The sequence below is a fragment of the Paramisgurnus dabryanus genome, chromosome 21 (assembly GCF_030506205.2).
Source record: "Paramisgurnus dabryanus chromosome 21, PD_genome_1.1, whole genome shotgun sequence".
Classification (NCBI taxonomy): domain Eukaryota; kingdom Metazoa; phylum Chordata; class Actinopteri; order Cypriniformes; family Cobitidae; genus Paramisgurnus; species Paramisgurnus dabryanus.
Genome location: NC_133357.1, coordinates 24294464 through 24320080, shown reverse-complemented (window position 1 = coordinate 24320080; position 25617 = coordinate 24294464). Strand labels below are relative to the sequence as shown.

General features: G+C 38.0%; 1 protein-coding gene across 8 annotated transcripts in view; it reads right to left on the bottom strand.

The window, feature by feature from the left end:
- Positions 1-25617, bottom strand: part of ppp1r12b (protein phosphatase 1, regulatory subunit 12B) — a 73449-nt gene that overhangs the window by 38557 nt on the left and 9275 nt on the right. For all 8 annotated transcript variants that reach the window (XM_065286356.2, XM_065286358.2, XM_065286353.2 and 5 more), the window contains 3 exons: positions 21073-21252; positions 19912-20029; positions 19700-19809 (listed from right to left, as the gene is read on the bottom strand). In XM_065286356.2, coding sequence (XP_065142428.1) covers positions 19700-19809; positions 19912-20029; positions 21073-21252 — 408 coding nt within the window. The remainder of the gene's footprint in view (positions 1-19699; positions 19810-19911; positions 20030-21072; positions 21253-25617) is intronic.

The following is a 25617-nucleotide window of genomic DNA, read 5'->3' as shown; positions in this document are numbered from 1 at the left end:
ATTGTTATGTATATTTGGAAAACAGCCATGGGTAAATTTTACCCTGTGGCGGTTCCAGTGTAAAAGGGATAGTTCACCCAAAAATGAAAATTGTGTCATCATTTCCTTACTATCATGTTGTTACAAACCTGTATAAGTTCCCTTGTTCTGATAATCATAAAGGAAGATATTTTGAGAAATGTTTGTAACAAACTGTTCGTGGACCCCATTTACTTCCATACTATTATTTTTTCCTACTGTGGAGGTCAGAGGGGTTCACAAACGGTTTGGTTACAAACATTTCTCAAAATATCTTCCTTCATGTTTATCAGAAGAACAACAAAATGTATATGTGTTTGTAACAACATCATTTTTGGGTGAACTATCCCTTTAAACCATTTCAGTAGTAAATTTCTGAGTGCATACCTAAACGTTTGAGAACCACTGCATTAAAGGAAGTAACTCAGCTATCTATGGATGATAATATCAATGTGTTTCTGTATAGCTCAGTTGTGGAGCATTGCATTAGCAGTGCAAAAGGTCCATGGGACTCATTTTACTTGGGCTAAGCATCCACATAAGATGCATGAAAATCATGGTATGTTTTACACGGACCGGCAAAGTTTAAATTAATTTCCTACTCTTAAATTGTCCTAAATATGATCATTTGTTACATTTTCACATAATAATCTTTCAGAAAGATGTCATGAGTTTCACAGCAATGCCATAGAATATTCCTTAATTTATGTTTTATCTTATAACCTAAAGAACCTTTTTCAATACAAAAAAACTTTCGCAGATTTTTTATTGAACCTAGAGCCAGAAATAGTTCTTCTTTGGCATTGTGTAGCACTTTTATTTTTACAAACAATGCTGCAAACTATTGTGCAAACCATTTCCTGATGTTTTTCACTAATTATTAGAAAAGCATTAAGGGACTTAATGACCCACGAGCACTGGGAATTACTCCCACTTCTGTACTGAATCATCACAGACAGTACAGCTCTGTTCACCCATGACATTCTCTAATGTAACCCCTCAATAACAGCACAACTACACAATCTTATGAGCTCACAAAGATCCTCTGTTTTGATATAAGCACCAAAATGTCTTCTGGTTTGGACTGTGGGATGCAAACACCTGAGATTCCTAAAAACATTTCTCTTATATTTAATATAGTTCACATGATTACACATGTACCAGATAAGGTAGCAATTTAGCAAATTTGATGCACAGAAATAGTCCAGAATCACAAATATTAAAGTCAAAGGCTTTACAAGTCTTTCCATTAATGTTGCCGTTGTTCAAAAGTAATACAAACTTCTGATACACTTATTTAGTTTTTGACAGAGAATATACCCTCTCATTCAAGACAGCGGATGAATATTTTATCCTCGTGACAAATGGGTATTCAGTAATCCTCTATTAAGGGCACAAAACATAACAAATCATGTCTCTTACTCTGAAGGTTTTGGTGCTGGGGGACGACGGCGGCGAGTCTGACAGGGACTTTTTGGAGCGAGACGAAAGATCCTTGCGCGAATAAAGCGATGACATCTCTCTCCTCGAACCTGGATATTCGCGGACGCGCGCTTACAAACATCGGCATACAGCCATGACTGCTGGAGCTCAACAGGTGCAAAACGAGCGCGCGCGTGTGTCTGACAGACAGCTGATGCTTGTGTTCTGTCCTCCGTACAGCACAGCGATCATTAGAGAAAAATGAAAGCAATCCTCGAGTCTCCACTCCCTCTCTATTTCCGTCTATCTGCCTTTCTTACAACATAAACAACATTCGTGTTGTCCTCCAGTACAGTGAGAGCTTAAGAACGGAAGAAGTCGCCGCTTTGTTACACTCGACTGAAATCCCTCCCTCACAATCCTGACAGCTTACAATAACATGACACGTGAGAAAATAATGAAACGCTCTCTCTCTCTCTCTCTCTCTCTCTCGCTCTCTCTCTCTCGCTCTCTCTCTCTCTCTCTCTCTCTCTCTCTCCTCTCTTACTTAATCTTCGGTGTCATCTTCAAACTTTCATTTCCTTATTGTTTGTTTTTTCTGGCTCAATGTCAACTACTTTAGATTCCTAGATGTTTGTAATTTTAACCTGCTGCCATCCTGGTCAAGATAGTGTATCAGCTGATTTTGCTGGTCTGCGGGTCTCCCAGCCCGACCATCTAAGACCGGCTTAATAATCTAAAACCAGGCTGAGAGACCAGCTTAGGCTGGTTTTAGCTGGTCTTTTCAGCAGGGAATGCATTAAAAGAGCACCCTTAGGGGCCAGTCACACCAATAGCGTTTATGGCAGTTGCAGGCGCCTTTTTTGAATGATATTCTATGGGCAGGGCGCGTTTGTGTGCTGTTTATGCGCGCCGAGCGCCTTGCGGTTTTTTGCCGCCTGCCGCGCACGCGTTTTTGAAGGAGCGCTGAGAGCGGAGAAGCGCCCGACGTCATTCGTGTCTTTCCATTGTCCAATCGAATGAGGGGAGAGGCGGGCCTTACGTTGTGGTGAGGGAAGTTTACAGTTGCTTTGAAGAACCGGACTCCACTCGCTCACTCTCTCCTGCGTGTTTGTGCACCTCTCACCCTCAAACAAGGTCAGAGCAAGCGTCCTCTTTTTAAAGTTTCTGCTGATATGACAGTTAACAGCAAAAGAGCGCTCACGCTTCAATATTTGATTGACAAGACAGCTGACTCGGTGGTTGCTTAGCAATATGAAAAGCCGCGTCGCACTGTTCTTTTTTTAAAAAAGGCAGTGCGTCGCGCCTTGCGTTTGCAAGCGTTTAAAGCGCTTTTGGTGTGACTGAAGCCTTAGATGGCAAACCTGGGGCCAGGGCTTAAGCCCCAAGTTCAACCCTCCTGCAATGGAATTGACCCTGGAGGCTGCCTTATATACGCCCATAAGGATGACTGACAGGCCTGAATGTTTAGGCTCCTTCCGGCCCTACATTTAGAACGACATTTAATCTATTTTGACTTAAGGGACCGATGTTGCAACTCAAAACATTTTTAACAAGCTAATTTAAATACATGAAATTGCAATGCTCCCTTTGTGAACTGGTAATTTAATGGTAATAATCTAAAGTGCCTGCGACATTGCAGTTACATTATGTCATAAAATTAGCAAAATACTACAAATATATTACGTAACGGGAACATTCTTGCAATATTGAAGATCATAACGGCAGGCACGTGCACAGATAGGGCTCAACCTGTGCAGAACACATGCCCTTTTTGTCCTTACACTCCGAAGTGCCCTTTTTTGGAGGTGTTTTATTATTTGTTTTAATATATAAATTAATGCTTTTGTTAAACATTTACGTCTGTCTGTGTGTTTTACAAATATATTTATCAAATAAAAGTATTAAAAAACTAAATCTTTTTGGATCTGCTCAAACTGTCTGTCAAACCTCTTAACTCCGCCCCCGAGTGCAGCGAGCTGAAGTTCCAGTCAGAGCAGCTGAACGTCTTGCAACGGTAAATAAATATCTTGTTGTTTGAGTACAATGCTGTCTCATTACGAAAGAAACACTAGTATGTATATAACGGCGCATGTTTTATAAATTTGAGCAGAGCCGAATTATCCATAGACGGGATTGGTCGAGTAGGCAATCAGGGGGTACTAAGGGCTCCAAACTGCGACCAAATTGAGTTTTTGACAAAGCGCGAGCAGTTTTTAAACAAGTGTTCACCCATGTGAAGGGCACCCGTGACAACAATACGGAATGCACGGTCGGGTTTTTACCGCTTTTTTTGCATGACGCGTCTCAATCGTTAAACTAAAGTCAACACATCTCACGCGAGAAGACGCGCCCGCGTGGGTAAATGTCTAGCCTACATTAACACCAAAAACATATCAGATTAGAAAGGTCTTAGACATCAGATGCCCAGTTGGGAAAACTGGATAGAGACGAAAAACGTGTAAAGGATACAAGTATGTGCATTATATTGCCCTGTCACTCATTACAGTATGCAATCTGGATATAATTTATTGTATATGCATGTATCTTATGCCTTGAATTAGTCAAGGGAGTTATTATTATTTGGTTCATAACTTTTTATTCTGAAATCAACTGCATAGAGTTAAGTCTATTTAGTATTTAGTATATTTTTTAGTAATGCAGTTATTTGCACCTTCAAAAGACCAAGGTTCCTGGTCCTCAGCACAATTTTTGCCAGGTAGGCAGATACATGTTGAATATGCTAATGGTATGGCTAAAGTGTAGTATAATCTCCTATTTTGATCTTTAATCTTTTTTAATTTCCCCCACTTCTCAATCACATATCAATCACATAAACATGTTAACCAAATAATAAAAATTAGCTTATAAAACCAAACAGAATACCTTTTTTTTCAAACATATTATTATTAAACTTTATGTATCTAAGCAGAGGAAAAAAATAAAATTTATATATTCTACAATTAAATAAGAGCGAGTACACAAGAGCAGTTCACAAACAAATGACTACAAATAGGCCTAATACAGACAAACACCCAGCATGTAAATTGTTAAAGCCAATTCACAAGGGCAGATATCCTTTGCACTGTATAATGCCAAGCTATCATAAAATGTAATTTTTCATTCATTAATAGTGATTTTTTCAATCATTAATAGTGAATAAATATAAAGCTTTTAAGATGATTATTATGTGATATTTTTTTGGAGGGTGTGCCCTTTTTCAGTTTCAGCACATGCCCCTCAAAAGGTCTGTGCACGGCCCTGCATAACGGTGACATTACTACTGTGAATTGGTAGTGTAATGGTAAATAATTGTTACAAATACGTTATCAGTTCCACACAAATGAAAAAAAAAATGTTGTTTTATTTAACAAACATTTTCAGTGCTTTTATTATTCATTTTATGTAAATTGTACAAGTGACTTAAAGGGACACGCCACCTTTTTTAAATATATGCTCATTTTCCAGCTTCCCTAGAGTTAAACATTTGATTTTTACCATTTTGGAATCCATTCAGCTGATTTTCGGGTCTGGTGGTACCACTTTTGGCATAGCACAAGGATTTCCAAAGTGTGGGACGCGCAGCCCCAGGGGTACGCGAGCTGCCACCAGGGGGTGCGCGAAAGGAAAAATGTAATGGTCTGGTTCTTTAAGTGGGATTTTTCCATACAATAAATGAATAGAACAAAATGAACAGTAAACATTTCCTTTGTAATCGCTTTAATTTTAAATAAAAAACTATAATTTAAATGTATAATTGAAACGTAGAAAACAGCTGCTGTCTTTTCTTCTGTTCTCCACTGCAGCCGCTATATGCGTATAAACTCGTTTCATTAATTCCATATTATAAATTTGCTTAACTGGCTGAAATCAGGTAAACTGTCAAGTGGGACGTCTTATGAAGTTGTTAGGAGGAGAGGGACCAAGAGAGAGATACTTTTTTCTATGGCAAAAAGAGAAATAATGAAATGTGACGAGACATGGGTGCGTCCAGTGGCGTGTTTACCCACCACGCAAACCACGCAATTGCGTAGGGCCTCGCGGGCTTGGGGGGCCCCCTACTGGCCACAAGGTGTGCGAAAGTATGTTACGTTTATTCAGACCCAAATCTTAGGCACGGATAAAGCATGCGCGAGCGAGAGATCTGCAAGTATGCACGCAGATTAATATATGCGCGCATCCTCGCGAGGGCTCAGACTACTTCATGAGCGAACTCGACTACGGGACAGCGCACCTCTGCACAGCGCACACAAATGCAGCCACACAAGTGCTGGAATGAGCGCTCGCTCAACTCGCTCTGTGCTCTCGTCGTAACTGCACAACATTCACTCGATGGTCAAGTTTACTAGAAAGACTTCGGGCTTCACACTTGTGATTGGTGGTTTGGTTTGATCGGTGACACGCATCTTTTGTTCCACACTCATACAGGTATAAACATGATAAAGACACCACGCAGGGGTTTAAATCATGTCTAAAATACATAAATCATTCATATTCTGTATCTCATTATCATCATTAAAATCTCATCTTTAGTGTATTTCTAGTCTATATGCTTTGTTGTACCTCACAGTAAGTTTGTTTTTGCAATATGAACATGAGAGTTTTATGTGATTCCCATTCATAAATTCAAGCAATAACCAACGTACAATATTGTTTGCTGGTGTCTGTTAGTTCAGTTTGTTAGATCAGTCTGAATCATAATCTAATGCTTCCTCTTTTTCCTCATTTGGTTTTTTTAGTAAGATGTCAGATACTGAAGTTGCAGTATTAATTACATTGTTTTAAATACATCCTATAATACATTTGCAAGCAAAAGATATATCTGAGAGGGGCGCAAAACATTTTTTTAAACCAAGAATTTTTGTCATACCAAACTGTAACAATTTAGTGTTATTTTAAGCAGTGTAAAACAAAATAAACCGGGTTTATATATATCTCACTTAATTCTATATACTGAATATTATTGTTGTGCAATTCAATTGAAAAACCTTGGGCAATGCTGGGGCATGGGGGGCCTTGGTTCTTGGACTTTGCATAGGGCCCCCAAAATGGTAAACACGCCACTGGGTGCGTCTAATGCACAGGATACACGAGCAATGTGCTTTCATGCATGGTAGAGAGACCGCCAATGAATTATATAATACAATACATAAATACTTACAAAGACACTGTAGAGAACTTATTAAAGGTATTAAAACTTATTAAACCTTTTGTGCGAACAGTAAAGGCTTTCGTTAATGTGTTTGATGGGTCTGCACGTGACGCACGCATCTTGAGAGAGAGCGCACTGGTAAACATGAGGCAAGCTCTCATACTGTATTTCATCTATTAGCTGGACGGCAGTAACTGTAAGTTTTTTACCATAGTAAACTCGAATGGCGTCTAAATATCACAGCGGTTAAATGCATACACGGGGTGCGCGCATCATCTAAGCTGGTCGTAGCTGTGTATGGTCGTAGTTTCAAATAGTGCAAGAGGCGTAAATATTTTTCACAATGTCGTACGTAGCTAAGCCCGACGTAGGACTTTCAACCAAACTTCTTTACTGGTGCAACCGGCCCCTGGTTATTTGCACATGATTAAACATGAGTCTTTGGGCTCTATCTTACACCCGGCGCAATGCAGCGCAATGCGCGACGCAATTGTCTTTCGCTAGTTTCCACCCTAATTTTCACGTTTAGCGCCGCGTTGTTTAAATAGCAAATGCATTTGCGCCCCCTTTTGCGCCCATGGGCGTTCTGGTCTGAAAACGAGGTGTGTTCAGGCGCATTGTTGGCGCGTTGCTATTTTGAGGCAACTAAAATAGACTACGCCATTGACCAACAAAAACCTGCTCTAAAGTCTAAAGTCAATGGCGCAATGTGTTTTATGTTATTTAAAGAGCGCATTAGTAAAATGCGCCTATACACGGGAGGACAACGCGGGTTTGCTTATCACAAAGTACATGAATGCGCAGCAGCACAAAAATGCTTTTAAATATGAAATATTAAAGGATTGAATGTAAAAGATTATTATTGAGTCTCTTGGACATAAATGAGGACCAATTATGAGACGTTAGAAGGCACAAAGAGCTGCTTCACCTGCAGCCTGGTAAGTAAATAAATGCTTTGCTTTAAACAAATGTGTCTGTTTTTTTTTTAAATGCTAGCTCACAGATTTATTGTATATGATTACTCTGTACCTGTGGATATGGTGAGATGAGAAACATTTTTAAGTAATGCTTAAAAAAACTCTTTGCTAAAAAAACCGCTGTCCAAAGTGCTGAAATGTGCGGAGAGCCGTTTGTAAATTCTTTATCTCCTGTTTGTTACAAATAAAGTATTTTTAGAGTACAAACCTTATCTTACATACTTGTAAATTATTTTTTGATGGTATTGGATAGCCATACATTTAAAGCAATTACAAGCCTGGTTTTTACTTCCATGACTAAAAGAAAACCGGTTTTAAAAGTTTTTAATAAAAAAACAACAATTTCAATACAAGTGAAAAACAACACAATTATTTAACATTAATCTTAAACTGGGGATCTTCTTCCTCCGCTTAGTTTTTCAGTTTACAAAGTCCGTCATCTAAATAGGGATTAGACATAGCGCCAGAGCAACTGGCTTTTAAAGGGGATGAGAGCTGTGACTCTCATTGGTTTACTGCACGTTACGCCCAAAATACTCCCATTACAAGGACCTACCCTTTTCGACCATGCGCTCGGCGCAAAAACCATTTTTCCCGTCGTTAAATTAGCAAAAGTGGATTCGGACACGCCCATTTAGACGTTGCGCTGTGCGCTTTAGACAATGCGCTTAGATCGTTAAAATAGGGCCCTTTATGTGTGTGTGTTTTTTTTTTTATTGTTTTTTTTTTTAAGTGGGGATTGGGGGTGCGCCAACCTGGTTTGGGACATAGAAGGGGGTGCGCAGGAAAAAAGTTTGGGAACCGCTGGTTTAGCACAATCCAATCTGATTAGACCATTAGCATCACGCTGTCATGATTTCGGTCTTATTGGCCGCTTTGTCTTTGTTTCACCATGTGTTGTGTTGTGTTTGTGTTTTGACAGCTCCACACGTGCGCGCCTTCCACCTGGTGACCTCATTATCTCCGACTCTTCTCACCGGCGTCCCACACCTGATCCTTATTATTTGCCCATCCGGTCTGATTTAAATTCCCCTCGTTTCCTCTGTTCCTTGCAAGTTCGTCTTAGTGTGTTCGTGCCCGCTAGCTCTGTCTAGTTCTTGTCTTGTCTAGCTCTTGTCTTGTCTAGCTTCTAGTCTTGGATTATTCACCGTGCTCTCTGCTGCCTTTGCCCTGTAGATCCTCGCCCCGCTGTTGGTCTCTCCTGAGTGTTGTGTCTACCGTCAAGCCTCTGTGTACACTCTGTCTGTGGATTCTCCGAGCGCCTGTCTACATCTAGCGCTGTCCAGCCGCAGTGCGCTCTCGGGCGCGTAATTCTGCGTAAGACTCGGACTGCCGCTGTGCGCTGTCCAGCACAGACTCTGCTGAAAACTCTGACCGCCTCTCTCTCTCTCTGCCCGCCAGGAATCTCTCTGTTTGCCCGCCAGGATTACATCTCTGTGTTTACAGTTCTGTGGATGTCCTACAGCCCGGCTGTGTTTCCCACTTTGAGACTATCCAGAGGAGATCGCTGTGGTCCGCCTCGCTAGTGTTTCTCTCTCCATCCATTCATCACACACACGGACACTGAGAGTTTTCTATTATACATATTCACCAAGTGTTTCTCTTATACACATTTTCATCTGATGACATTGAGTGTTCTCTATTATACATTTTGATTAAAGACCTCTGCGCTGGGATTCCTGTGTTGTGTGATTCCTAACACACGCTAAAAAATAACCAAAGAGTTTCTGGCCTAAAAATCGAGGTTTTTGCTGCAACATGGCTGCATCAGGCGCAAGGATATTACTCAGTGCCCTGAAAAAGGGACTGCATAATATCATTGGCCTGCTGCAGCCATGTTACGGCAGCAATGTCCTTGATTATTACACCAGAATGAGAGTATAGTTCTAGCCATATCTGCCTAGGAAATCGCAACTTTAAATTTATGTCGGTCTTAGTACACGATGTAACTACAGACGAGTCAAGTTTTAAATATGAAAAATATCAAAACTCTTTAGTTATTTTTTAGCGCGATGCTAATGGTCTAATCAGATTCAATGGATTATGCTAAGCTATGCTAAAAGTGGTACCGCCAGACCCGGAGATCAGCTGAATGGATTCCAAAACTGTAAAAATCTAATATTTAACTCTAGGGGAGCTGGAAAATGAGAATATTTTCAAAAAAGTGGAGTGTCCCTTTAATGACAGTAGTATGACGTTCTCATATTTAATTTGATCATCTTTAAATTCAATAGTCATGTTTAAATTTCCTTATTAAACACTTTAAATGCACCATAAATTAGTTTTGTCAACTATTCACATGTCAAAACTTAAAATAGTATGTTGAATTGACTTGCAAAACCAAATTGTTTTAACTTCAGGCTGCTTTTACAGTGATAGTGTCATGGTGTGTTGTCTTTGTGTGAGTATCACTGGGCATTATTAGCACATCATTATAACTCATGCTTTATGAAAAGACCAAATTGTGATTAACATTGTGTGTCCTGTTTTGCCACCTTGATATATTAACATAGTTACTGATACAGTATACAATACAGTATAGGGTCCATTATACAGTAAATATAATAGACTGAATACTATCAACAACTGCTCTCTTGTATTCTTGTATTTTCTAGTCCAGCTGTAGCCTACTGTAGATGTCACAGGAATGCATTGAAATGTCTTCAGATTGAAGAGGGTAAATGTCAGAGGTCATGTGACAGACCGGCTCTGTGTTAAAATGATGTCATCTCTTGCTCTGTTTCTGTTCAAGTGTAGTCTTTGTGCTGGTTTATTTATGACAAGTTACTGACATTGAGCAAACTGAAGAGACCTAAAAATTAGTGAGCTTTCAAAAAAAGTTTTTTACATCACAACATAAATCCCTTATCAAGTACTACAAAAAAATAGACATAAAGATGAAATATTTTAAAGTCAATATGATTTGTATATAGAAAAAGATTTTGAGCAATTTACACCTTAAATTTAGGTTTGTTTCTCATAGCATTGTGTACGTTTACAGGGATCTGTGATATCTTGTAAAGAAACATACGCATTCCCAACCTATTCTCATGAAATGTGAATAATTAGCACGCAATACGCCGAATATCAATTTTGTGTGCATATAATACGCCAGTCCTTCCCATTTTCGTGTCATTTTATGTATTGGTTTCTCATGTTTTTACTGTTTTTTAAACCATTGTCGCTTGGGTTTAGGGTTAGATTTGGGATTTGCTTTAGGATGTCATTTAATGCACAGGTTTCTCAATGTTTTTGTCTATTTTTAAACCATGGTCGCTTGGAGTGGATTAGAACTGGGGTTTGGTGATGTCATTTTATGTAACAAAAGTTGTTCTAACCCCAAACCTAAGCGACTATGGTCAGAAAAACAGAAACCAAATACATAAAACAACACAAAAAGATGCGCCATATTAAGTGAATGGGAAAGGCTGGTGTATCATATGCATGTAAAATTGCAATTTGGCATATGTATTGCACGACGTTTCTGCGTGCTATTTATACACATTTCATGCTGGCTTTCCTCTTCAGAGCGATAAATACAAACAATCAAGATGGCAAAAGCATCAAGCAGTTTTGTTTAAACAGATGATGAGGTTGTTGTTTTACTACAAGTGACCCTGAACTATAATCGACAAAATTTGGTAAAAGTTGTTAGGGAAGCGATAATAAACTCAGCATCTTAAAAACAGCCCTGTATGCCGCCATTGTTGTTTTGGTTATTCTTATGGATATAGACTAAATTATAACATGCGCATAATGTCACCCTTATCGCAGATTTGAATTTACATAGTTTACACCGAGACAAGAAGGCGTTGTTTTCCAAAACGTGGACTTTGAAAATCTTTTTCAAAAGTTAGCATTTTCGGACCTCAAATTGCCACCGTTATGTAAATGGACAACCATACAGCGTTTCAGTGGAAAATGTTGTCTTGTAAACCAAATTTTTATTGTATGGAAAACAATACTAACATTTTCTTTTCTGTTCATCAACTTCTAAATTAGAATTGGAAAACTTCAGGACACGAAGGTAAGGAAATGAAGACTGATTTTTGGTAACACATACACAATGTGAATCCTATGATTTCTTTATTTCTGTTTCTGGCTAATGGATGGAAACCCAAAGCCATATGCAGGGATGAACCTGAGCCACAGAATGCACCTCATCAAGTGGCCTTTCTTTTCCACTGGCCGGGATGTAGGCTGGTGGAAATGAGTCTTGGGAGACTTGTTTAACAAAGTAGATTTTTTATTCTGGGAGCCAAAGTTTCAATAGCTGCATCTGTGTCTTAGGTTAAGCAGAGTTGTGACCTCTTCATCTTATGACTCACATCCGCGAATCAAGTTCAGTGTTTGTACTCTTGGATGAAAACGCAAGTTGATATCTCTATCCAAACACTGAGACAAATTCAGTGAGAAATAAAAGCAACTTATCATTTATAAAGCTTTGCTGAATTGAATCACTAGTCCGTGATTTATTTCTGTCTGGATTCCTATTAATATCAGACTCAGACAGAACATGACAGCACACAGTTTGTTTCCCAGCCATCTGATGCACATTGAACAAAAACTGAAAAGCACTTTAATCACTTTCTCAATTTCTTGACAAGCTTTAATTTGATTGGTTGTTTACAGCAGTAAGATGGACACACACAGGGTTTTATTCTGTCTGCCTGGAAACAAGAAACTACTGTAGGTGCTTTTGAGCTAAAACCTGGATTTGATCAAGTTTATCAGGTTAGTGATATTAAATTATTTGAGGAATTTTTGGGAAGTACCTTAATATCCAGCGGCCAAATGAGATTTTTTCCTATTTTATTCCGTTTTTGGCTCAGTTTGATTCAATGATTTCATGCTGTCATTGTGGTACACGCTGTGTGCGACTGTGCAGACCGATCAGCGTATGACATCAAAGATACATGACACCAACAGTATAGCCTATTTGCACATTTAAATAAAACAAAGACTAAACTCTGCTTGGTTGCTTACAGTAAAAGTTCACACAAAAATTTTCTCACCCTCATGTTGTTGAACTCCAGTCGATTTGTGTCAAATATTTTTATTGTCCTGAAAACATTTACTTTGCTACTTTCTTGTTGTCGCTGTTGTTTCATTTGTTACATGTTATTTAGTAAACATAAAACTGACTAAACAACAGTTCAGAAAGAGAACCACGACTTAAAAAAAAAAAATCTGCATTTGGGTTCTGAAGAACAAAGACAGACATTCGGGGTTCAAATGACATGAGGGTGAGTAAATAATTACATATTTTTCGGGTGAACAATCACTTTAAGAAACCCAGGTACAATATAGTCAAAGGTTCAAATACCAAGACTTGAATCCCATCAGCCTAAATAATAATAATAATATACTGTATTATCACACTTAAAACATCAAATATCTGTAAAAACAAAACCCACGGTTTGAATTTTGACGAATGTACTGGCTGATTAGAAGTGCACAGATATGTGAGTCAAAAACTAAAGACATCATTTGTAATGTAGGTAAAACTAAAACAATTATGTAATAACACACCGTTGGAGATCTCTGGGTTTTGTGGAAAATATGAAGAGAGAGACATACAAGATGGAAATTTTTCCAGCAGAAAGTAAACTTCCAAGAGATTGCTCTGTGCTGTTTTTCCTGAGGTCAAAAAGAGGCCAGATTCACTAAACACACACACATACACAGACCGACGCCATTTAACACCAAAATCTTATAAGAATACAAAAAGAAAAGAACATAAACGCTTGTTTATAAAACACACAAATATACACTAACTTCCCACAGTCCAACTAACAAACAAACACTGGTATTGGGTCTTTGCACTTGAACCGGTCTGTTGGATCATTTAGTCCTTTATGAGGGGAGGCAAAGTTATGGATGATAAATGTATCCCTGATTTGCAGCTTTTTAACTGTTTGTTTCCAAGATCCCTGAATACATATCTAAACTATACTCTTCCAGCCTCAGAGATTAAAATATTGTGTCTTTTACATATATAAAATACTATAAAATAAGACATAAACGTATTAAAGCAACACCAAAGAGTTTTTTTACCTTAAAATAAAAAAGTTTTCAAACGTTTCCAAAAAAGTTTCAGTCGTTCATCCACTCGAAACAGGGTGAACGGCACTTTCACATTCGCTTTGCAGGCCTCTATCGGCCAAAACTGCACTAAAGAAGTTTCCAACCGTCGGGTCGCATTCCTGTAGTTCGAGTGAAAACTACAAAAACTTGCTTTACGGCAAGTTACAATCCAATCAGAGCCAGCTTTGCTGCCGTATAGGCAAAATTATTTACGAGAGTGGTAATGGACAATTCCGCTTCCAACCTTTAGGGGGTAGCAAAGAGCAAAAATTTTTTAGTGTTGCTTTAACAGCTAATAGTGTGGATCATGCAAAATTAGAGCTGAAATGAACATTTTAATTTAACAGAGTTAAGATTTTATAAGACCGAGTTCAACTTTAGTTATGTGTACACTGTAAAAATTATTGGTTGGTTCAATTTAAAAAAGTAAGTTACCTGTTAATTAATTTTGTGTTAATTCAAAATAATTAGTTTATTATTACATTATTAAACACACAAATTATTATAATAATTTTTTTAAATAATAATTTGAAAGCAGAGGGTCTGTTCTTTCATTTGATATATTTGTATGTATATATATTTTTAAAAGAAAATGTTCATAAGGCATTTTTTGAAAATTACAAAAAATGCTGGCGGGCAACTTTTCAAAAAATGGCTTGCGGGGAATGAGTTAAGTTGAAACCACAAATACATTCTCAGAAAATAAGGTACAAAAGTTGTCACTGAGATGTTACCTTTAAAAATGTCCCAAGATGTACAATTTTTGTACAGATATTTCGTACCAATATGCAGGTACAAGTGTACTTTTTGAAAAGGCACCACCCAAGTAAAAACGTTTGCACCTTCTCATACCTTTTTTTTTTAAGTACAGTTGTTTATAATGTTCAAAAATGTTCAATGTTTTTTTTTTTGCAGGCAAGACCTGTTTTTTGTTTAGCTGAGTAAGTTTTGACATCTGGAAAAGTTATTCTTCAAACATTACAGTAATAAAGTGAAATGGTATTGTGAAAAGTTTAGCTTAGAAAGTGTTTGTTGAATCTTTCCATAAACTATAAATCACTTGGTTTGATATTTTGTTATCTAATGCAATTTTGTTTACATATTTGTAGTGTTTACATATTTTGTAGTACTTGAATACATGTATTCTGGATGAAGTATGGGAGACTTTGGAAAGTTGTTGGATTTCAGTCTGGAAGCCAAAATTGCAATAGCTGCATCTGCGACGAGGGATAAGCAGATTTGACCTCTTTCTCATTATTATGACTTTCCAGATGGAACATTCATATTTTAAGTACCAATGAAGCGTTACATCAACCAAGTTATGATTTCCTCCTGGACACATGACAGCGATTCTCTCAAGCTTACTATAATTTTGTTCACACACATTTCCTGTCCTCTTTACTTCAGTCAGTTGTCAGACACAACCAAAGCTCTTTTACTGTACACTGTAAAAAAAAAATTTTGTTAAATCAACTCGGATTTACAAGTCATTTCAACTTACTATTATTTATCTTGACTAGAGATGAGTTGTTACAACTACAGGTGAGTTGTTATAACTTATAAATTTAAGTTGACTTTTCTCAACTATATTTTATAAGTTGTGACAACTAATTTCTGTTGACATGACTTGTAAATCTGAGTTGATTTAACAAAAAATTTACGGCAGCAAAGTTTTTTTACAGTCAACATGACAGTGTTGATAATTGCTAATACTTTACAATATGTTTGAATTTGTTGACATAAGTTAAACGATTACTCCACTTTCATAAAAAAGAAAGAAATTAATTTTTTTGAGGAAAACATTCCAGGATTTTTCTCTAAATAGTGGACTTTATTGAACCTCAACAGTTCACAGATTCAAAGCAGTTTAAAACAGCACAATTGAGTTTCAATTGCAACAAACCACCATCATTATGATCAGTGTTTGCACTTCATCTGCTCATTTGCATTTTAAAGGACACACCCAAAAGCGGCACACTTTTGCTCAGGCCTACAAAGTGGCAATTTTAACATGCTGTTATAAATTATCTGTGGGGTATTTTGAGCTAAAACTTCACTTACGCACTTTTTTAAGATTTTAAATCTTTAAAAAAATCTCATAATATGACCCCTTTAAAGAGCTCTAAACAATCACAACCGAGACATAAGGTTCTTATCTAGCGAAACGATTGTAATTTTTCGGCAAAAAATTAACAAATTTACTCATAAACCACAACTTTTTCAACTTTTTCTTGCACTAGCCATGTGATGCGCCAGCGCGACCTTACGTATTACGTAATCACATTAAGGTACATACTGTAGGTGAAACGCACACTTTCAGATAATAAACTGACACAAAGACATTCATTAGCATCATTCCTCATACAACAATGTTGGAACGGTCCTCTTTCTCTACACTTGTAACACTGGAGCGGTAGTTTTGCATACGTCATGCGTGACCTTTCGACGTGATTACGTAATACGTAAGGTCACGATGGCCTGTCTCACACCCGGCTTGCGCAAAAAAAGGAGTTGTGGTTAAAAAGTCATTTTTTTCTTTTTTGGTGAAAATGGCAATTGTTTTGGTAGATAAGAGGATTGGGATCCTTTATAGCCCTTTGAAGCTGCATTGAAACGGCAAACCATTGAGGTCCACTAAAGTCCACTATATGGGGAAAAATCCTGGATGTTTTCCTCAAAAAACTGAATTTCTTTTCGACTGAACAAAGACAAACATCTTGAATAATATGAGGGTGAGAAAATTATCAGATATGATTTTTTTTTATAAAAGTGGAATATTCCTTTAAAAAATAATCAAATGAAATGTATCACTGTCTTTATCACTTTATCACATTTTTTACATCTTTCCAACAACTGGCACTGGATATAAATATACTGTCTTTAAAATTGCATCAACACATTTTCTATATACTGTAGTATATGCACACACAAAACAAGCATGAATATTTAAATGTCAGCCCACAGACAAACTGTCATCCCTTCATGTTACAGTAATATGACTAGATGTCTGTGTATTCTCAGGTGGTGGTTTGAAGCATGCAGACATGAGCGGACCCATCATGGTGAATATCAGAGTTAATTATCAAAGACCGATATAGACAGCAGCTGCGATGAATCTTTCTCCTGTTACAAATCTCAGAGTGATTCGGTGCACTGAATCACAGACAGCTGACGAAATGGAAGAGGGATTCGCTGTACCTTTCCAGGGATAAGTTCAATGCCTCATATAGGTTTTGCCCTTGGTCTGTCTCTCCCACAACGCTTTTTATCACCCAATACGTCTCTCCTGCAGTCTTTCATTTGACGTTTTATCTCTCTCCCCTTCGTTTTACGGGATTTAGTATGTATGTAGTGCTCAAGACTGAGAGAAATCAAAAATAAGTGAGAACAGAAGCCGCATACAGGCAGTTTTGCCCTAAATGGTATGGAATGTTCAGATACTTCACGTGCGCACTAAAGCATGGAGCATTCGGGGGTACGGTAAGGGTAACAGGATAGCTTCTTCAAGCTCACCTCTGTCTGATCCTGTTTACATGTGATGAAGAAGAGATCACTGCTTTGGGTGATCTGACGGTGAAAAATACAGGGTCTAAAATGGTTTGTGATCTGAAAGGTAAAGCAAATCTGTAGCCTATCAATGCGCCGTGATGACAATAAAGAAAAGTACAAGACTTCACAACCTATCTAGTCTGACAGACATCGACATGTTCTACTTCACGATCCAAGGTCACAAACTGAGCTTGACTAAACCAACAACACGCACTGCAAAACATCACATCTCCAAAATGTCACATCTGCATAAAATTAAAATAAAAAAAAACATAAAAGTTGTTATTTTAGTTTTGTATAACTCTACTTCCGTTTTTTTTCCAATCCTTCCACTAGTGAAATGCATGACAGGCAGGTGGGACAGCCTATCATTGCATTCGGACCGAATGCATTGAATGAATGAACATTGATTGGCCTGTGCCTTCCACTAAAGACAAATATATATTTAAACGCTTTATATCTCTTATCATTTACTCACACTTATGTTGTTACAAACCTGTATAAATTTCTTTGAGAAGATATTTGTAATCAAGCCATAAACAGAAGCACCGTTACTTAGGAGGATAAATGGGTGATTCTCACGAAAACTTGGTTTTAAAAATGTCAAGCATGAAAATGTAAAAATTGCTTAAATGTACTTTTTTTCCCACCAGACATTGAAAAACAAAGTCTGGAGTAAATGGGAACATTAATTTAAACACTTTTACTTATCATTTAACACTTTTTGTAACATAATTTAAAAAATTAGTCCTAAAAAATCTCATTACCGCAACAGTCAGAAAACATCAACACTGACATATTTTCAAAATGACATGACAAACCTGAAAGAACATCATTTGGAGATTCTGCACATGCATTTAAAATCAAAGTATTATGCTTCTATTAATTAAATTAACATTTAATAAGCATCTGTTGCGGTAATGATAATCAAAATGTCGTGTAAGCATTCTGACAAGACAATATTTCAAATTAACTGTAAAAAAATGATCTTACGTGGTAGCCATCTTGAAGTAACTGGTCCATGTGCTTGGTCACTCAAAATCAAACTTTATTAAAATTCTGTATGTGTGCTTAAACTGTTCTCAAAAAGTGCTGCGGAGGATGAGAACATCAGGCATGGACTGGACACATCATTTTCCTAATTTTTCTTCATTATTATTATACATGAATATTCAGTAAATATTTTTTCTGTCATCTAAAGTAGTCTGCAAAACATCCATTTATTTTTTTTCTAAATATTTTTGTGTTAATTTGATTAAATTACAACATAACGCATGTTCAAACACAGCCGGACACATTGCGGTAATGAGAATTTCAGCAGAAAATGAGATAAAATTGACAAATTATAAATTCTTATGTTGAAATCACACATTGTGCAAGGTAGAACACAGTATTGTGTTAATTCTGATGCTTTTTAATATTACTATATTACACATTTTATAGCTAAAATCATTAGTGCAGTGGTGTTTCAATGGTTTCGTGAGAATCACCCAAATACTAAAAACATTTTTGATCACCATTTCTTAATTTGTGTTTAGCAGAGCAAATAAATTAATACAGTTTTGTAACAACATGAGGGTGAGTATGATAGCAAAAAATAAATTTTTGGGTAAACTATCCCTTTAATTGAATGAAGGGTGTATGGTTAATGCTTCACAAGCATCCACAATCAAATCATTTCCCAAATGAAAACAATGTCTAAATGATTTGTTTTTTTACACAGTAACACATGCATCAGACAAGCTATACTCTCAAGCTATTTTTTAGCATCTTGAACATCAAGCACTGTGTGCATAAGATGACATTTTAAATGAAAAATAAGTTAAATTTGAAAAACATTTTTCAAAGCCTCTTCTTATATACATTAGCATGCATTCCTGTTTGAGCAATGACATAATATATGTCTCAAAAAAAATATCTGTAAAAATTCTTGACATTTAGCAGAAAGTAAAAAGAGGTTTCCTAAGAAAAGGTTGTCCGGTGCTTTACACTCAGAAATAATGGTACAAAAGCTGTCACTGGTACCCTTTTAAAAAAGGTCCAACATGTGACATTTATGTACAGATATGTCTGTAATGTTCCTGTATAGCTCAGGTAGAGCATTACTGTAGCAGTGCAAAAGGTCATTGGGTTTGAACCCAGGGAACGAACACACATAAAAAAGTGTACTTTATACTGTAAGTTGCTTTGGATAAAAGCGTCTGCCATATATCTATGTATATGTACACATCTGGAACTAATATGTACTTTTTAGGTACAAAGATGTACGTTTAGAAACAGTACCGCCAGCTTTTGTATCTCTTAGGGAAAGTTTCCGTTAAAAATCCCTAGACTGTGCAGCGGCTCCATCTAGTGCTCTGAAAGCAAAATGACTTTATTTATAGAAACACGAAATAGTGTTAAGATAAATAGATGCTCTCAAAGCAATGCCACATGATTAACATCAACCATCTATGAGGGAGATAAACAACAGCGAGAAAACATACAAACAAACCTCAGTAAGAAAGCAGGTCACGTCTGCACTGAAATCACTGTCATCTGTCAGTCGCTGCGCATCAGATGAGCCATAAACAATGTTCTCATTTTCATCTGTGCTTTCAGACTCTGAACACAACAGATCAGACAGCATAAAGGACATGTTAGTGTGCAGGAGATATAAGCACAGACTTTCCCAATGGTCAATAACTGCTTTAAGTAAATGAGCACCTTTTAAAGTCTTGTGATTGTTCAGGCTGGGAGTGAAACCGCAGGCTCCTCTGATTGATGAGATGCAAAATGAAGATCTCTCAGATTTATTTGCTGATCTTCTTTTCCAGTTTCCTTGCTTGAAGAATGAATAAATCACTTAATAGCCTACAGTTACGTCAAATTTGATTCAAATAATAAAATAAACAAAGTGGACACAAGGATGAATTTTAAACGAAACCCTTCACCAAAATCTCAGTTCTGATATATATATTATTATATATATTAAGTTGTCAAATGGTTACATATTTAAGGTAATGAACTACATCTGTGTTTTCTCCGAAATGATGCTTGTGAGAAGCTGAAAGAAGAACTAACTAAATCCAAGATCCTGACTATATCCAACATCCAACAACATCCACTAAAATGACATTGATTTGTTTAAAGTAATAGCAAAATAGATAAAGGAATAGTTCATCCAAAGATGAAAATGTTGTCATAATTTACTCTCATGTTTCAGTCACATCAGATTGACTTCCATAGTATTCTTTCATCCTACTATGGTAGTCAATGAGGCCTCTGATCGGTTTGGTTACGACATTCCTCAAAATATCTTCATTTGTGTTTATCAGAACAAAGACATTTATACAGGTTTGTAACAACATGAGGGTGAGTAAATTATAACTTTTGGGGTTAAACTACGCCATTAAGAAGGGCGAATTTAGTTCACAGCTTGGCTGCATCCGAAATCTCTAACATACTGCCTTCGGAGGCAGCATTCCAAGGCAGGAAGGCATAATGGCACTTCCAAATCCAATGTTTGCTTTACTTCCTGCCTCCTGAGATACCTTTGTCATCGACTCGTCGTGTTCCACAATTCTGTGTGTGCACGGGAAATGTGATTGGTCGAGCGTGGTTCGAAAAAATAAAATGATGCATGTGCATTACAAATTTAGTTTAGTAATTTTAGTAATTTTTTAAATATGGGATAAGTTATCCCAAAGGCACTCTCTGTTTATATTTCAAATTGAATTTCATTATGCTGCCTATGAAGGCAAATGCGTTTCCCAGAGCTGCCTTCATGCCGCCGAAGTCATTAAGGCAACAGGTCAGCTGCCTTGGGTTTACGGACGCTACCTTTGTTTTATAGAGGGTTACAGATGTCAGCTCTATGTGTGTTACCTCATCCAGGTGTTCATTGGTGGACTCGTGGCTTGTGTGTTCTTCAGACAGTTGGTCCTCCTCATGAACTCTTTTCTGAAGACACAAGCCCTCAGTAGATCTGCACACCTCACCTGACTGAATGTCCAGCTTTGGGCTGAAGGTTTTCTTTGCTTCCATCAACTCTGAAAGGGTAATTCCCTAAAAATGAGAAATATTGGTTTATATTATAGGATGTGATAACACTTTATTTCAACAGTCCACTTTAGCCATAGAGGGCATGCTGTATCTGGAAGACCACAGAGAGCCTTCACACCCACATGTTCATCCCCCGTCATCTGGCAAACAATTCAAACTATTGTACACTATGTTCACACAACAAGACTCAAAAACAGCTTTTACTCTAGAGCAGTTGCACTACTGAACACCTCACCCTTTATGGGTGCCTAAGACCTCAACCATTTTTCCATGAAATACAGTGAGGAAAATAAGTATTTGAACACCCTGCGTTTTTGCATGTTCTCCCACATGGAGGGGTCTGAAATTGTCATCGGAGGTGCATGTCCGTGAGAGATATAATCCAGAAGTCACAATGTATGATTTTTTAACTATTTATTTGTATGATACAGCTGCAAATAAGTATTTGAACACCTGAGAAAATCAATGTTAATATTTGGTACAGTAGCCTTTGTTTGCAATTACAGAGGTCAAACGTTTCCTGTAGTTTTTCACCAGGTTTGCACACACTGCAGGAGGGATTTTGTCTCACTCCTCCACACAGATCTTCTCAAGATCAGACAGGTTTCTGGCCTGTCACTGAGAAACATAGAGTTTGAGCTCCCTCCAAAGATTCCCTATTGGGTTTAGGTCTGGAGACTGGTTAGGCCACGCCAGAACCTTGATATGCTTCTTACAGAGCCACACCTTGGTTATCCTGGCTGTGTGCGTCAGGTCATTGTCATGTTGGAAGACCCAGCCTCGAACCATCTTCAATGGTTGTTCCCAAAAATCTTGCAATACATGGCCCCGGTCATCCTCTCCTTAATACAGTGCAGTTGCCCTGTCCCATATGCAGAAAAACACCTCCAAAGCATGATGCTACCACCCCCATGCTTCAAAGTAGGGATGGTGTTCTTGGGATTGTACTCATCATTCTTCTTCCTCCAAACACGTTTAGTGGAATTATGACCAAAAAGTTCTATTTTGGTCTCATCTGACCACATGACTTTCTCCCATGACTCCTGTGGATCATCCAAATGATCATTGGCAAACTTAAGACGGGCCTGGACATGTGCTGGTTTAAGCAGGGGGACCTTCCATGCCATGCATGATTTCAAACCATGACATCTTAGTGTATTACCAACAGTAACCTTGGAAACTGTGGTCCCAGCTCTTTTCAGGTCATTGATCAGCTCCTCCCGTGTAGTTCTGGGCTGATTTCTAACCTTTCTTAGGATCATTGAGACCCCACGAGGTTAGATCTTGCATGGAGCCCCAGTCCGAGGGAGATTGACAGTCATGTTTAGCTTCTTCCATTTTCTAATGATTGCTCCAACAGTGGACATTTTTTCACCAAGCTTCTTGGAAATTTCCCCGTAACCCTTTCCAGCCTTGTGGAGGTGTATAATTTTGTCTCTAGTGTCTTTGGACAGCTCCTTGGTCTTGGCCATGTTAGTAGTTGGATTCTTACTGATTGTATGGGGTGGACAGGTGTTTTTATGCAGCTAACGACCTCAAATAATTTAGGAAAATAAATGGAGTGGAGGTGGACATTTTGAAGGCAGACTAACATCTTTGAGGGTCAGAATTCTAGCTGATAGACAGGTGTTCAAATACTTATTTGCAGCTGTATCATACAAATAAATAGTTAAAAAATCATACATTGTGATTTCTTGTCTCTGACAGTGGACATGCACCTACGATGACAATTTCAGACCCCTCCATGATTTCTAAGTGGGAGAACTTGCAAAATAGCAGGGTGTTCAAATACTTATTTTCCTCACTGTATATGTTAAAGGTGCAGTGTGTAACATTCTTGACAGAAAAGCAATATAAATTACATAACTGTATTAATATATCAGTGGTCAGAGGTGGGTAGTAACGAATTACATTTACTCCGTTACATTTACTTGAGTAATTTTTTTGGGAAACTAGGACTTTTAGAGTAAATTTAAAAATGGGTACTTTTTACTCTTACTCAAGTATATTTAGTGAAAAAAACTGTACTTTTACTTCGCTACATTCGGTGGCGTTACTGTCGCAGAATTAATGAATATATATTTTTTAAGTTTATATGGCTTGTTCGAAAGTCTTGCGAGACGTTAGAGAGGCTGCGTGCGTTGCGAGAGGTGGCTACGTATCACCCTTTAGCGCGCGTAGATGAAAGGAGATGACTGAAGCGGAGGATGACCTATGCAATCTATTGGAGGCAGATTACGCGTGGCCTCAAGTTCGGTCTATGTTTACACTACAAAAGGTCAAAAAGAATAGTTTCATAATGCGATGCATGCTTTGTGCACCAAAACGAACTGACAGCTCAACGTAAAGGAATTCAAGCTCCAACCTGAAACAACACGGGTAAGTGTGTGTCACTGTTGGCCATTTGGTAACCATGGGCACTTTTACCTTATTATAATACTATGTGAAGCCCAACTTGAGCACGACGGAACAGCTATTCTGTTCTCAAGCATATATTGAACTTCAGATTCCAATGCTTCTCTCTTACTCACTGGAACCCTATAAAAACGTTGATGAATAGGTTGCGCATCTCCCACATCAACATCATGCTGTATCAGATGAGTTCGGGTGGGTATATCTGAAAACAAGCCAGAAAACTGCAATAACATCTGGGTTAGGTCTTTGTTTTGACGCTCTGTCAAATGTGAAAATAACACATCTAAATTCTGAAGAGTCTCTGAATTTTTTAATCGAGGTAGCAACACACAATCTTCAGGAACAACTGTATCTTCCTTAACCATATCTTCTTTCTCAACAAAAGGTTGATAAGACTCAAAAGAAGCAGTGACAACAGGAGCAACTGATTTAGTTGGCTGAACCTCAGAATTTCGAAAACGATAAGCCTTAAGCAAATTTACATGGAAACACTGCTTAGATTTGCGCCTACCGGGAGTTGCAACTTGATAGTTTTCGTCAGACAGCTTCTGAAGAACAGTATATGGTCCAGTAAACTTAGCACAAAAAGGAGACCCAGAAGTTGGCAACAAAATTAACACCTGATCACCTGGTGTAAAGACACGACCTTCAGCATGTTTATCAAAATGATTCTTCATCTTCTCTTGCGCAACAGCAAGATTCTTCTGTGCACTCAATCCAGCCAAAAACAAACGCCTACGAAAACCATTGACATACTCTACTAAATTTCGCGGAGGATCCTCCTCACCTAGTCCCTCACGCAAAACAGAAAGAGGTCCACGTACACGATGACCGAAAACCAAGTCATTTGGGCTAAATCCTAAGCTCTCTTGCTGTACTTCCCTGGCAGCCAGTAACAGCCAGTAACTCCCAGTCACGGCTTAGCTCCACACAGTAAGTGACTTTAAAGTCTGGTGGAATCTTTCTATCACACCCTGGCTTTGAGGATGATATACACTTGACTGATTGTGTTTCACTTTAAGCACCCTCAAAACCTCAGCAAACATACGCGATGTAAAATTTGTACCGTTATCACTTTGAATAATCTTCGGTATCCCAAAGATAGATATAAACTGAGTTAGGGCCTTGACAACCGCTTTGGTGGTAATACTCCGGAGAGCATAAGCTGCTGGATAGCGAGTTGCCTGACACATAATGGTCAACAAATATGCATTCCCTGATTTTGATGGAGGCAATGGTCCCACGCAATCAATTATTAAGTGCTCAAATGGTTTACTTGTAACAACAATAGGACTCAAAGGCACTGGTCTCAACAACTGATTAGGCTTCCCAGTCAACTGGCACGTGTGACATGTTCTAATGAAAGACGATATATCCTTTTTCAAACGGGGCCAATAAAACTGTCGTAAAATTCGATCATAGGTCTTCCTTACTCCTAAGTGTCCAGCCACTTCACCATGAACTTGTTGTAACACTACATCTCTAAATTTTTTTGGCACCACCACTTGAATGATACACTCCTCCATTAAAGTCTCTTTACAGGGAACGTACTTCCTTACAAGCACCTCATCTTGGATAAAACATCCACTCACAGCACTTCTTACCTCCTGAGGCGAAATAACAGCATCAAACAACTTCTGCAACTCCAGGTCCTCCTGCTGCGCATCTACCAACTCCCTATGAGAAATTGGTGAAAGGGTAGATAAACCAGGCACCACATATTTTGACACTTCTTGTTTCTCCAATGCCATCTCACGACTCCTTGCACGAGTCACAACACAAGCTTTAAATACTTCAGGAAAATTTTGATTCAGAACATCAGAGTTCTCAGTAACTGGAATAGGTACTACCTCAGGAGGAGGAATCACCTCTCGCCAGACTCTACCTCCACCCAAATTGTTACCCAGGATGACAGCAACCCCATCCACTGGCAAAGATGGACGAACTCCCAAA